Below are 15,358 nucleotides of genomic sequence, written 5' to 3'. Positions count from 1 at the left end.
GAGGGGAGAAAGCAAGATAAGACAAAGTGGGGAGGGGAGGGTATAGGAGGGGGAATGCAGTTGAAAATAACTGCTAAAAGAAACACGTCCCACTTCGTGCCAACTGACCAATGAGGAGGATCAATGTGTTGGCAAAGGGTTGAGGGTTGGTCCATTCCAGAGGTCTCACATATCACCTAGCTGGAGGGATAACTCCCACAGTGGCTGCAATAAAAGGAGACAGTGAGAGGAGAAGGGCTCATATTTTGGCCTCCAGAGCACAGACGGTGTAACTTTCTTGCCAGGGTTTCACACAGCCTCCACACACACTCCAACCATGTCCACTTACAGCTACAGGCAATCCACTTCTGTTGGAGGTGGGCTTGGTGGCCAATCCTCCTTCCGAGCTCCAAGTATCCATGGTGGATCTGGGGGCCGAGGCGTTTCTGTCTCATCCGCTAGATTTGTCAGCTCTGGGGCTGGAGGTGGCCTGGGCAGTGGATATGGAGGAGGACTGAGTGGAGGTAGCTTTGGTGGTGGCTTTGGCAGTGGCTTTGGTGGTGGCTTTGGCAGTGGCTTTGGAGGAGGCTATGGAGGAGGCTTTGGTGGTGGGTATGGTAGCAGTGCAAATGCCAACGATGGCCTCCTTTCTGGCAATGAAAAGATAACTATGCAGAATCTGAATGACCGTTTGGCAAGCTACCTGGACAAGGTGCGTGCCCTGGAGGAGGCCAACACAAATCTAGAAGTGAAAATCCGAGACTGGTACCAGAAGCAGGGCCCTGCTAGCCCAGCCCGTGACTACAGCCAATATTACAAGACCATTGAGGACCTCAAAGACAAGGTAGGACTTCAGGCTTGCAAGGTGCATCTCAAGGGGAGATTTAGCATCCCTCCATGTGTAACGCAATCTATTAAAATTATAAAATATGTGGTGGGGCAGAGCGTTCCCTGCTGAAAGGGAAGGCTGCCATTGTGCAGCATGGATCTGGGTAACCAATGATTATGGCTGCCCAACAATCTCAGTCATGTTTCTAGAACTGGAAAAGTTACTTTTCTGGACCATAATACCCACAATCCTCTAGCTGGTCAGCCAGTGGCCATGCTTGGGGTATTCTGGGCATCAAAGTCCGAAAAATAACTTGACACATTTTTGAAGTGTCACAAGTATGAAAGAGCCATGCAATTGTGTTCATTTATGTCATGGAAAGAGCTGGTAAGTTGCATAGCATAGTAAAAGCCAATGTAGTGCCACATAATGGCAGTTTAGCCATTTCCCCCTTCCTATTAAAGCTTCTATACATTCAGTGGTTGCATACATTCACCTCCTGAATCTTTTTTCTCACAGACAAATTGAGGAATGTGAAATATGTCATCTCCTCACAGCTTGTCAGGCATTAGAAACTCAAAACCTTTGTTAGATATAGACAAAATGGCAACCTTAGTGTGGCCCAGCAGCATTTTTATCAGGTTATCATAGGAAATCTCTACCTCTCAGTAGTATCAACTGTAAAATAGGAATAGGGACAGTCATTATGGACTTTAGGCAGAAAGCCTGTACTGTGAGATACCTTATGTTCTAGTAGGGTTGTTCTTAGTGCTGACATATTTAAGAGGACATAATAGCAGACCAACCTGCAAGAATGACAATAAAAACAAACAAGGTAGAATTTGTGCAGTAGATTTCATATTAAAGATGGTGTATAAAAGGAAACGTGGCTGAGGGTACAAGCCAATATTCAAAATTTGATTTTCATTTTAAAAAAACAGCATGGGTAAATACTGAGTCTGCATTTCTGTCGACCAGGACATGATACAAAGAATTCATTGCATAACTGTATTCAAATGCCTCAATTAGTAATACATTTTTCTCCCCCTCATCTCTGAAGGAAATAAATTTGCTAACTGCCTTTAATGTAGCTAGCCTTGTTTGGTTTGCAATAAGGCCCTTGTCTGAAATAGAGTGGGAAGGTCTCACTTTTGCAAACAGTTTTTGCATGGCTGAGAATTCAGCTGACTTCCCATTCTGGGGAATTCAATGCAACTTGCACATCCAGAATGTAGTCTATTCCATTTATTATATTGCAAGAAGAACCAATTGAACACCTTTTATGCCCTTCACTGTTTTGTTTTCTGGTACCAAGACCGTAACAAATGATGTCTTGTTTTATTTTTATAGCTACCCTCTTGTCACCAGATTTTATTTACAATGGATTGCATTTTCTAATTCTGCAGCTATGTGAAATAAACCGTCCCACCCCCCATTCAGCTCATTGATCCTTGGTAGCCCCTAATAGAGAGACCCAGCGTGGCATAGTGGTCTGAGTGTTGGAATATGACTCTGGAGACCAGGGTTCAAATCCCTACTAGGCCACAAAAACCCACTGGGTGATGTTGGGCAACTCAGATGTTCTCAGCCACTGGGGAAGGCAATGACAAGCTTCCTTTGAATAAACTTGCCAAGAAAACCCTGCAATAGGTTCACCTTAGGGATGCCATAAGTCGGAAATAACTTGAAGGCCTACGACACACAGCCCCTGATAGAATTTTGTTGAATAATCCTCAAACATCAAGCTGAAGATGCTCACAGTTACTGAATTACTGATCCTCTGAGATGATAACTGAATTACACAGTTATGGAGCAACTGATGTATTAGAAGAATGAAGTTTTATTTTTAGGGCTTGCAAAGAAAAGCTGTACAGCAGCTGGTACATATTTCATGAAGCTAGATTTATTTATTTTTTAAAATGATTAATCTGAATGTGCATTTAGAAGTCTTAAATTTATTAGATTTATGGACAAACCTACTCAAATGTCTCAGAACAGTAATAATGGGTTGGGTCTTAATTAAGTTAAATTCAGTTCCTGTTAAAATCAATGGGGAAAAACTGTCCTCAAAATAATCCTATGAGGTAGATTAGACTGAGAGATAATAACCATAAACTGAGGTCATGCATTAAGCTTCATGGCCAAGCAGGAATCCAGAACCAGGTCTACTTAGTCTTTGTCCAATGCTCTGATATCTAAATCACACTGAATCACCTATACCCCATTTATTTCAATGGGAACTAAAATAATTTAACCAAGGCTGCAATCTTATATCAACATATCGGGATGTAAGCCTTGGTGATATTTACTTCTGAGTAGACATGTTTAGGATTGTGCTGTTTGAATACAGTTTAGTCATATCTCCAGTAGCTGTACTGCAATCAATAGGATTTAAATTAATATTGACCAAATCAAGTTTGAGTCTGGTTTAAAGATAAAGAACCATGAGAAAGGAAAGAAGGTGTCTTTGAAACTGTTAGCAGACTGAGAAGTTAGGGACACAGGTCACCTGTTCACAAGCTCCTCCAAAGAGAGGAGATGTCTAAATTGTTAAATGTACATATAGAACATGACACAGATTTAAACTAATTAATGCCCTCTTTTGTATTCTTTTATTGCTGGTACATTTTTCCTCTTTGGTAATACATACCTAATAGGATATTTCCATATCCACTCTGGATTTTTTTTAAAGTCTAAACTCTGTCAGGAGGATAGTCTCCACTCACTCAGTATCTTGGGTTATAACCTATGGGTCACAGGGCACAGAAAGGTTACATTTATGGCTATGATGGTTGGGGATTTTTGAAGCTGTTGTCCATTCTGGAGTTCTTGTTTTACACGTTTACATTAGGATCTCAATAGAGGCCTCCCAGTCTTTATTCCCACACAAGCTCTTTGGGAATCTGTGGTGTATCTAGCTATTATCTAAAGAAGAAAAAGAAGACAAGAAAATAATGGCTGTTGACAAAACTAAGCACACTATAATCTTTACTCTCTGTGTACACCCAAGGTTTATTTTGCCAAAGCAGTGGAGTCATCAGTACACAATACTGGTTTGTTTAGAGAGGAAGCACACCCATCCCAAAAGCACACACAGAACTGCAGAAAAGCAAACAGTTATTGTAAGGAAATTTGTACCAACCTCCTCTAAGTTCATGACTATCACCACCCAAGCAGGGATTCTCAGTTATGACTTTGAAAACACCAAGGTTGTTGGACGGGGCCTGAAAAAAACCACCAGATTAAAGCAGGGTCAGGAGGGAATTTAATATGCCAGATGCAGAACTAAGCTAGTCACTTATGCATCACCCACAAAATGGAATTGCTTCCTCTCAAAAAAGAGCACAGTTAACAACAATGGCAGCTGACGGATTACATATTAGTGGCACGGTGAATCTACTTCAGGTTTTAATGCAAATTTTAAAGGAGCTATCCAAGATCCTTAGTGCTTACATAACTCCTTGAAAAGTTCAGAATAAAATCCAAAATGCATGGAAGTCATAACTGCTAGACAGCTCTTCAAATAGATAATGCTGTCAAACAGAGCCCAGGCCTCTGACTGCCTTTCAAATACAAGACAGTTCTGTATGAAATCACTCACATGACCATCCTATGTAAGATTGGGTCAAAACCTGGTAGGTTATTGGTGAGGTCTAGTAAAATACGATAGAGTAGGAATAAATCTAGGCAGAATCCATATGTTGCATGAACTTCATACATCAGCACCTGATGGAACACAGTTTCTTTCTTTCTTTCTTTCTTTCTTTCTTTCTTTCTTTTGGAACACAGTTTCATCGGCTGGATGAAAATAAGTTTACTAGTTCTTAACCCAATATACATTGATTCCATGGTTGGATAACTTGTCTCATTCCAAATGTTGATGGGTGGCAAGCCCTAGCCAGCAAAGCTAATAGTAACAGATATTACAGTTGAAAAAAAAATCTGGAGGGCTACAGGTGGCCAATCCTTATTCTATAGATTTGCACGAAGACATGGCCTATTTTATTTCATTGTGATGAGCAATACTGCTGCACAAGGGGAACATCCAGAAGACCATGCCACTCTAACAATGTATCACAAGCTACTGCCTTTCTAGAGAGGTCACCTCATGCATGCAAAGAGTTCAGTGGCCACCACGCTAGTGCAAGAGAAAAGGCGCAGCATGTGTCAAAGCAAATGACCTGACATGTATGACTTCTTCTTTTGCAGATTTGTAATGCAACCCTTGACAATAACAAAATTGTCCTGCAGATTGACAATGCCAGGCTGGCTGCTGATGACTTCAAAACAAAGTGAGTATATGCCCCATGGGCAGTGAACTGCAAGTGAAGGATATGTATTAGGAACTGTTTTCATATAGGCAAAGACAATGATCACTGGCAACTGTTGACAGAAACACTGGAATTTTCAAGGAGTTTTCCAGATGCTGAATCTATTTGGGGTATAGTGTTCAGTCTTTTGGGTAGCTTTTAAAAAAATATTCTGCCTAAAATACAGAAAAGACTCATTGCCCCATTAGAGGCTAGTTGCTGCCATTTATAGTGATAGAAAATAGATAATTAACAACAACAACACAAAAACAAAACCTAAGCACAGTATAAGAATCTATACAAGTGTCTTTAGTATATCACAGCTACATGCTAAGATATAAGCAACCAAGTGAACAAGCATAATGCCAGACTTCTGAATCCAGACATATTTTACTGGACAGTCTAACAACACTGTGAGTCTTTCTATATTTGGAAATAAATCAACATCTGTTCCACAAGCATAGGTAACATGTCTACTTTCAGACGCTATTGTAATTCTTATTATCCCTCACCACTGGTTGTGCTAGCTAGGGTTGATGAAAGTTACAGTATGGAGGGACGCAAGTTGCCCAGCCTTGCTGTTAAGACTCATAGCTGTGGGGGATTTTAAAATGCCCACACTGGTAATGCCAGAACTTGTGGGAATGAAGCTAACTTTCTGTTGTAAAAGATTAAGCCAGCCTGTAATAAGCTGATGTTGTTTTTTAAAGGTTTGAGTCTGAGCAGGCCATGCGCATGAGTGTTGAGGCTGACATCAATGGACTCCGCCGTGTCCTGGATGAGCTGACCTTGGCTAGAACTGATCTGGAGTTGCAGATTGAAAGCCTGAAGGAGGAGCTGGCCTACCTTAAGAAGAATCATGAGGAGGTAAAGAAAGATAGTGTAGGGTGGACTGAATCCCAGCTTTGCCAAATGTAGCCATTTCAGTGGGTCTGTTCTTAGATCCACAGTAATCCATAGGACTGAAGGCACAATTCTTTGATGTTCCATTGATTTCATTGGTTGTGCTCACCTGGAGTAGTAGATGATTAAAGGTTTATATGCTTAAAACTGAGAGCCAAATTCAATTAGCAGTCTCAACTACAGTTGACCCATTGCTGGGTAATAAGTAGAGTAAATCCAGTAATTCACCAGATCAACTCTAGCTGGCACTAAGAACTGGATTTTGCTCTCTATGTTTTTAAACTTGCCAGAAGCCAAAGATATTCAAAAGCAATTCAATAGTTACAGGTTGCCAGATGGTAGGATGCATGTGGAGGACCGTTTCTTATGTAGGGTTAGCTTGGTAGAGAGTAATCTATAAGATCCTCCATAAAATACCTAACTTGGATTCATTCCTTTCTTAGAATTTTCTTGTACTTGATAAAGGGTAGTCTAACTGATGCAATTCTGTAACTCAACAAACCAAATATGACCTGGAAAAGGATTATCTTTCTTCATCACATGCCCATCTCTACCTCATACCCCTCATACCCATATGCTGTCACTCTTCAACTACCTCACCAGCCAGTCCCTTCAGACTGGCTTGGGGTTAGGGGGAGCCAAGATCATCTGATTTATTTGTTCATTTATTTATTTTGCAGAAGGCCTCAGATCATTTTGGGGTTCATCCCAGGGAAGCTTTGGCTAGTTCACCTTTCTCTAGATAAATGATGCATGCTGTAGATTGTTGTTTGACAAGCAGGTCCTCAATTCATGACTATGCTTTTATCTGATTTGTAGGAAATGAGTGCTCTGTCTGGGCAGCTGACTGGCCATGTGAGTGTTGAAGTTGATTCTGCTCCAGGCATCGATCTCACCAAGATCTTGGCTGATATGAGAGACCAGTATGAACTGCTGGCTGACAAGAACAGGAGGGATGCTGAATCTTGGTTTACCACTAAGGTAAGATGGGGAAAGAATGGGAAACAAAAGAAAGGTGGGAAATGTACAAATAAACAACCAATGCAGTAGAAAAAATCTGGGATTCTTCCACTGGCTATGCATACCTTCCAACTGTCTTGATTTGGCCAGGACAGTCCCAATTTATCCTCTGTTGTCCCACTTTTTCAGCTGTCTCTAAAATGCCCCTGTTTATCTCTCTGCTTCCCACTTTGACCCTTTGTCCTCAATATATTTCAGTTGCTACAAATTGATTTCCATGTGCAAAAGTAGTATGACTCAATTATCACAGCAGGAGAGGTGAATAGGGGGCAGAATCTTGCTGTTCCCTGTAGACTCAGGAGAAAGCAATCTGCTTCAGCCTGTCTTATCTTGTCTATTCTTCCCTATTGATAACTTTTACCATTTCACCCACACTTTGATGCTGCTTGGACATGCATATTCCAGTTTTGATCTGTGTAATGTTGGAGGGCATGCTCATATCACTTTTCACAATCTCTTCCCTTTCCTTGCATTTAAAAAAATACAGACTGAAGAACTGAACCGAGAAGTTGCTGTCAACACTGAACAACTTCAGTCCAGCAAGACTGAAATCACAGACTTGAGGCGTACCCTCCAAGGCTTGGAGATTGAGCTGCAATCTCAACTCAGCATGGTAATATAGCTCTCCCTTGGCATCCATAGACTTGCCATCCATGGAGTCAACCATCTATGGACAGCAAGCTCATAGTGAGGAGGAGGAGGAGGAGGAGGAGGAGGAGGAGGAGGAGGAGGAGGTGGTGGTGGAGAGGGAGAAGGAAGTGGAGGAGGAAGTGGCAGCAGCAGAGGAGGAGGAGGAGAAAGCAGTGGAAGAAGAGGAAAGAAGAGGCAGCGGAGGAGGAAGAGGCAGGAAGAAAAGGCAGAGGAGGAAGTGGTGGAGGAGGAAGAGGTGGAGGAGTAGGAGGAAGCAGTAGTGGTGGCAGCAGAGGAAGCAGCAATGGTGGAAGAGGCAGAGCCCTGCTGCCCATCACCACTGCCTACTCCTCTCCTAGAGGGAGGGAGGGAGGAAGTTGAAGTTTTATTACCTCCACTCTCATTGGGAACAATTAAACTCGGGCATCCACAGATTTTGGTATCTGCGGGAGGATCCAGAATGGGCCAACTGTATATGGAGTAGTGGTGGTCTTTTTTCCAGTGTTTGTGTACAGACATACCATCTATACTTGACTATTAGGAGATTATCACATGCTTTTTTTCTCCCAAACTGGGCATGGGCTGAAACCGTTTAAAAACACATGTTATCATATGCCTCCATGCCCAGCTCAGAGGCATTGCATACCTGATCCGGACTTCTTTGCGAAGTCTAGGATAAATCTGAATTAAGTATATGATGCCTCTGAGCTGGGCATGGAGGGATGTGATAACATCTGTTTTTAAACAGTTTAAGTCTGTGCCCAGCTTGGGAGAAAAAGGTGTGCTATAATCTCCTAAATCAACCATCTGTATAAATTGAGAGCAGGTTTGAGGACCAAAATTACGAATTTTTATATGACCCATCAATACATTGAGGGTAAAACCTAGGGGCATCTAACAAAGGATGAAAAGGATGAAGCAAAGGAAAATGATGCCAAAACCTACAAAGTTTCAGCAGGCATAACTGTTTGGGCTCACCCTAAAGTCTGGATGGATGAAGGGGAACTATGCAATATGTGAGGGAGGTGACCAGGCACAGATAGGAATAAGAAAATGTACGTATGACAAAAGGATGAAAAGGCCAAGCAAAGAAAATAGCAACTGTGTTAGCAGTTGCTTATAGCATTTAACTTTAATGTTATAACTTTGCTTGATTTTAATCCAGAAAAATCTGACAAGCGTATACATTTTTTTCCTTATTATTATTCAAATCACTCAAAGTGCAATTCCTCTTGGCACTTCTTTAATGGGAAGTGCCAGAGAGTTGCCACCAGTGCCATTTTCCCAAAAAGGCCAGAGGCAGTGCCACAGTGGAGAGGGTAGAGGGAGTTGGGGCTTCTTTTTAGTGCTTCTGCGATGGACTAAGCTCATGCCTCCTCTACTCAGAGGAGGGGATGGTTCTTTTTTTTAAAAAAGAGTTAAAGTACAGTATTTACACTGGCCTATAGATAAATTGGTCCAGATTTTTTGGGTAAATATTTTGACTAAAATTTCTATACTTAATACATTAGTATATATAGTACAGTCAGACTTCACTATCCATGGACTTCCTATCAGTGGATTTCAGCATCCATGGATGGCAAGCCCCATTGTCCCAAATGGCAGCATGTGCATGAGGCCACACTAGTGGCCACATGCACACTGTGCCACCATTAGAGACAACGGCACTTGTGATCACACATTTTTTCATATCCCTGATGGGGTCCAGAATGGATACTCCATGGATGCAAAGATCCAACTGTACATTAAATTATAAATGAATTTGCCCTTTGGTGTCTGAATATTAAATAACTAATATGTCTAGGGCCTAGTGTTTGAAGTTTAAAACACTGATATTGGTTTGCATATGTTTCTCACTTGTTTCAGTATAAATACAAGCTTCTTCTCAGTCTGTCTGCTGCTGCTAATGTTAGGGCAATTAACTGCTTTGGAGTACAAAGTCTGTATTTATTTACACTAATAACCAACCCTTTCCTGAAGGCTTGGAGTCAGCAATGGCACGAAGAAACATATGGGAAAACATAGGATTCAGGTGCAGCAATAATTATCTGGCAGACATTAAAACACCATATTAAAAAATTAGTTTTACTCACCAAATTTCAAGCCATTTGTTAAGGTCCTAACGCAGCTTCTGGAAGAGTGGGCTATGGGCAGAACTTTGAAATACTACCTTTTGGATTACATCTTCCCAAAACACATAGGGAATTCTGGGTGCTGTGATCCCTAATAGTAATGTTACCAGCAAAGATTATGGTTTTGACAATTCCTCAGGTGACAAAATAGACTTTCCACAATTCACTATTTATTATCCAAAAATAATGACCTGTAGCCTCTGTAACTTTATGTATATTCAGTTATGTAGCTGAGGCACTAAGAAGCTGTTAGTGATTTGCAAAAAAAATATTTATTTTCATTTCATTTCTATGCCACCTTGCTCCCAGAAAGGGATGCAGTGCATAGTAGGATACTGGCAAGAGTGTCACATTGCACATTGGTACTCTCAAGCAGGTGACCTGATGCACAACGGGACCAATATGCATCAGTTTTGTTGTGCTTCAGTCCTGTTGTGCACCATTCACTTTGCTGACTCCCCACCCCAATGTAGTAACATAACAACTCTTTACTGTCATTATGGAACTGCCCAAATGTAATTTCTGCAGACATTAGCCCACTTAAGAAGATATAAGTCTTCAACAGGATTCTGGCTGTTGTAAAAAAAAAAAAAAGAAGAAGTCAATTTGACTCTATATTTATGTTTCCAAACCACTGCCCAGTTTTCAGTTGTACTTCTGACATTTCTTCAGAACTGGCACTTGTACTTTAGCAATGAACACTGAACAAGCTTTCTCAGTAGTGTGCCTTCTCTTCTCAGAAAGCTGCTCTGGAAGGCTCCTTGGCAGACACAGAGAACCGCTATAGTGCTCAGTTGTGCCAGATCCAGGGTGTGATCAGCGACATTGAAGCACAGCTGGTGGAGGTCCGCTCAGACATGGAACGTCAGAACAGCGATTATAAGATGTTGATGGACATCAAGAGCCGACTGGAGCAAGAGATTCAAACCTACCGCCAGCTTCTGGAAGGACAAGACCTCCAGTAAGTGAATGTACAGGTGTCTAGAATAGCTAGTTATCCATGGTCCCCCAAAAGAGGAAATACATCACTGGAAAAGAGGAGAGAAGAAGATGTAGATTTGCCTAAAATTTTCATGTGCTAATTGTTATGCATACATGCACATTCATAAATCATTGCCATAATTCATATAAAAATTTAAAAAAACAGCTCATCATAGTAGGGAAGTCTGTGATGAAGGAATCTAGTTGCATACTCATTTCAACTAAGTCCAGAAAGTTGCAGTTTTGATCCACCATTTGCACAGAAGAGGGTGGGCCCTTCCTTCTCCCATGGACTGTTTTTCATATCACCTACAAGACTGCTTTTCATGATGGAAAGGCTATAATGACTGATCTCATTTGTGTATGTGTGCATGTGCCTTCATATAACCTGTCACTTATGGCAACCCCATGAATTTCATATGGTTGTCTTATGCAAGGAATACTCAGAGTTGGTTTTGCCACTTCCTTCCTCTGAAATGGAAGGGCCCAAAAAGCAGCTTGTTGGGGTGGGAAAGAGCAAAGGAAAAGTTAAGCAGCCCATGATTTTTAAATCCAGTTGACAGACAGCTCTTTATAACTGATTTTGTTTTAAAAGATCTTTGGAAAAATCATTACTTGACTGGGAGTCATATATAGTTTGCTGCTGAAACAAAAGCAAAACACTGGTTTTGAACTCAGTAAGGTGACCACTTTTTCTTCAGATTTGGAGAGTTTTAACTTTCAGATTGTTAATTTTTTTAAAAAAACTGAAAACTGTTTGGTTCTTCTGATGCTGGCAGGGGAAAACAGGTTAGAAAAAGCCATTGTTTCCTTCTTGTTGTTGCACTGTGCAATGCTGCTTTCATGGTACACAGTTACAGCACAGTGATTCAACTTTAACTGCTGTGGTTCCATCCTATAGAATTTGGGGATTTTTCATTTAGGGATGGTTATTTAAGATTTTCAACTAGAGAGCTGCAAAACTACAAACCCTAGGATCCCATAGGAAGTTGCTTTGTTGCTTGGGTTTCTTTGTTGAATCTGAATCTGACTCTGACACTATTTTTTTCCCTCTTTTCTCTGTTCTACAGCTTCTCAGGGGCTGACTCTGGAACTAATGGTAAGGCCTAATGGTTTTATTTTGGAATTAGATTTTCAGCTCCAGAAATTTCTGCAGTGGATCTCATATTGTCCCAAAGAAGAACATTGAAACATTTACATAGACCAAAATGCATTGGATTTCCCCCAAGACACACACGAACACACACAGAAATGCCACTGAGCAATTGGATGTACATCTCCCTTTTTTCTCTATACATTCCATTGGGTGCTCTCTAGTAGTTGCCTCTCCTTTGTAAGGATACACAACACAGCCATTGTGCTAAACCTAATCAAGTTCAGATCGGAGCAATGACTCAGTGAGAGACTCTGGTTCGCCACATGAAAATCTGAAAAAAGAAAGAAAAGTGAGATTCAAATGTACCAAATTAATAATTTGACACCAGAGGCAATTCAAAATATTTGACTGACTGAGACAAAGACAGTGCAGCTTTCCTGGCTCATATATAGAACCTGATGAGACTGGCACTTGAATCTTATTTTAACAGGGTAATGGGAGAATATCTTCCATTATACTTGATGGTAGCAGAGCATGGGGATTATCACATGGAGACTTGCCATGGTTAAAACGCTGACAAAGTGCAAAGATGTGATATCTGTTTGTGCTTCTGAAGGGTCACTGAAGCATCCCCTCGCCTCTCCTGTCAGCAAAACGTTCGCGGAACAGCCATTTCTTCATAACAAAACTTCCCATTGTTGAAGATTTCTTCAATGCTGCTCTGCAAATGCTTTGCTGATGGGAGGGGAGAGGGACACGTCAGGGACGCTTCAGAAGCATGACAAGCTATCATACTTCTGCGCTTCTGGAATGTTTTGCTGGCAATTTGAGCATGGCAAGCCTCAGGTGTGATAATCTCCATAGTATTCTGCAAAATGTTGCATTTTACACAAAATACAAAGTTATTGTGCAAAAAAGTATTTGTGAAATCTTTGCAAAATCTCCTCAAAATGTAAATGATGACCAAAAATTGCACTAAAACTCTCAAAATTACACTAAAACCCAGCAGGGAGAAAACTTTTAAAACTTTGAAATGAAGATTTACAGCATTAGAGTTGTATTGTCAATGACATGTGTTGTGTTGTGCTGCACTGAGTGAGTACACTGATATCTAATAACAGGAATTGAAAGAATAACGTATGGAATTATAAGAAGGTGATGGAGGAGGTACAGATGATCCAGAGAGATTTGTGCTTGGGACAGAGCTTGTAAAAATTACTTGATTATACTACAACTTGATAATCCTTTACCCAGTATGTCTAATGACTTGTCTGAATTCTGGTCTCGGACCAGATGTTGTTGTTGTTGTGCACTTTCAAGTGATTTCCCACTTGAAGGCAAACTTATCACAGGGTTTTCGTGGAAAGTTTGTTCAGAGGAGGTTTCTCTTACTATCCTCTGAGACTGGGAAAGTGTGACTTATCCCAGGTCACCCAGTGGATTTTCATGGCTGGGGAGGGATTGAACCCTGGTCTCCAGAGACAAAAATCCAACATTCGAACCACCACACCACACTGATTCTCTCAACATCTCAGATAACTCCATTAAAATAGCATCTAAACCCCATAGTAAACATGTAAGTGACCAGCTAGCACTTATCTTGCCTACAGGAAGTCAAAGAAATATCAGGAGAAGTAAGCAACTCTTGAGAGAGTTCTGGTTGTTTTTCTGATTATAAGTCAAGAAACAGAAAAACTCAACCCTTTGCTTGACATGGAAGAAGCAAGGCTAAGCAGGATCAGAGGAATAACATGGGCCTTTTTTCTCTCCCTCACCCTTTTTTTATTGCAGACAAAGTGGGAGATGGCAAGAAGCACTAAAGAGCATGCCTTCTTCAAGCAGAAATGCCTGTAACAGACCCAGGATTTGAAATGGACCATTGCTGTAGCCCACAGATGAAAATAAAGCATAACTTGCAATCACTTCCTTAAACTCGGTGGCTGAATAGCATATGATGACTTACCTCTTTTACTTAGCTGTTCCTGCTTTTCCCTTTCAATGTGGTGTTTCTGCTGCCTAATAAAACTCTCTTTGGTTCCTGTGCATCTAAACATAGTCTGGTTATTGCCAAGAAAATTTAGTGCATCTGATAAACAATGCTAATTCTAAGGAACATCTCCAAAGTGCATTTTGCCTGCATTTGGTCAAAGCTGAACAGCAGGTGGGACTCCATCAGCATCTTGCCTCTGTATCTGGCCCTTTGTGAAATGAGGTTGCCAATTGGATGTCACAGTATGAAAATCCACACAATTCTTTAACCCAATAGTGGCCACAAGCCTGGCTCCATTCTAGCAATCATGATATAGATGGAAATCCTCATACTATGTTGAAAAAAAGCTTTGGAAACATCTAAGGCCTTTTTCAGCACTCTGCCACAAACATTTTGGCTGTAGAATCCTAGAGTGAATTAATACAGTCAGATGACCATGGATGGTTGTTATTTTATCAGAGCTTGGGAAAGGACTCCCAGAATCCCCAAACTAGTTTGGCCCATGAAAGCTGTAGTCCAAACAAGTACCTTTTTCAAGCTCAGACTATTCTCGGAAGATGAAGATGCTGAATATGAATATGTTGGAACACTCCTTGCCTTTATTGCCATGCAAACCAGAGAGAAGTCATGTTGGTGCTACAGTTTAAGTGAAGCAGAAATGCATACTTAGAGGTATTTCATCTCCTCCTCCTTTAAAATCCAGATTGAAAAAAAATAGCCTGGGGGTGGGGATGTTTGATTGAATGTACAAGAGTGAAAGACCTGATGTAAAACATGCCATTATAATGATAAAGTAATTGCATGGCCATTGAAAGGGTACATTATTGAGTCCAGGGTCAAAAGCTGCTAGCTGCACCACCAGGATTGCTCAGGAGACCAGTAGTGGATGGAGAAAGGGTGGTCCCTTCCCTGTGGAGGGAAGGGACATGGGAAAGAAGAATGCAGTGACTTGGGACTCCAAACATGATGCATATTTATAAATTTAGCAATTTGTATTCCAATATTGAATCAGTTCATGACTGGAAGAAGGAATTCAATGGCTGTCACATGACCAACCAGTCCGGGCGGGGGGAGTCCGTGCTATACTTCCTGGTGACTGCCAAGATAGAATCAAGGACATATCAAGTGGGTGGCCCCATTCATGTACTGAAACCAAGATATGATCCAGAGTGGTCTACACAGCCCAGTGATGTCATTACTTCATGCCTAAATTGGCCTCTACACAGTGAACAACTTTGCTACATCTGTACTATATAAATCAGTGCCCTCTTGCTCAGGCAGCTATGATGGGTGGAAAGAAGGAAGATGCTTCCAGACATAGACCAAGAGCACCCACCTGATCTACCTGTTTAGGCAAGACATAGAGGCTTATATTGAATTATTAGTCCCAATTAGAGTAAACCTGTTTGAAGAATAAATCTCACAGAAGTATCAATTTACCAAGTTTTCATTGATTCAACAGGTCTAGTTTAAGTGGACCTAAATTAG

General features: G+C 41.1%; 1 protein-coding gene across 1 annotated transcript; it reads left to right on the top strand.

The window, feature by feature from the left end:
- Positions 1–201: 201 nt before the first annotated feature.
- On the top strand, positions 202–13,931 carry LOC121932982 (keratin, type I cytoskeletal 19-like). Its single transcript, XM_042472145.1, has 8 exons — positions 202–823; positions 5,018–5,100; positions 5,829–5,985; positions 6,841–7,002; positions 7,529–7,654; positions 10,544–10,764; positions 11,855–11,883; positions 13,672–13,931. The coding sequence occupies exons 1-8, from the start codon at positions 317–319 to the stop codon at positions 13,698–13,700; spliced, it is 1,314 nt and encodes a 437-aa protein (XP_042328079.1). The 5' UTR covers positions 202–316; the 3' UTR covers positions 13,701–13,931.
- The last annotated feature ends 1,427 nt before the right edge of the window (positions 13,932–15,358 follow it).

The sequence above is a fragment of the Sceloporus undulatus genome, chromosome 6 (assembly GCF_019175285.1).
Source record: "Sceloporus undulatus isolate JIND9_A2432 ecotype Alabama chromosome 6, SceUnd_v1.1, whole genome shotgun sequence".
NCBI lineage: Eukaryota > Metazoa > Chordata > Lepidosauria > Squamata > Phrynosomatidae > Sceloporus > Sceloporus undulatus.
Note: the sequence above shows the minus strand (reverse complement) of the source record. Positions and strands in the feature narration are given on the sequence as shown.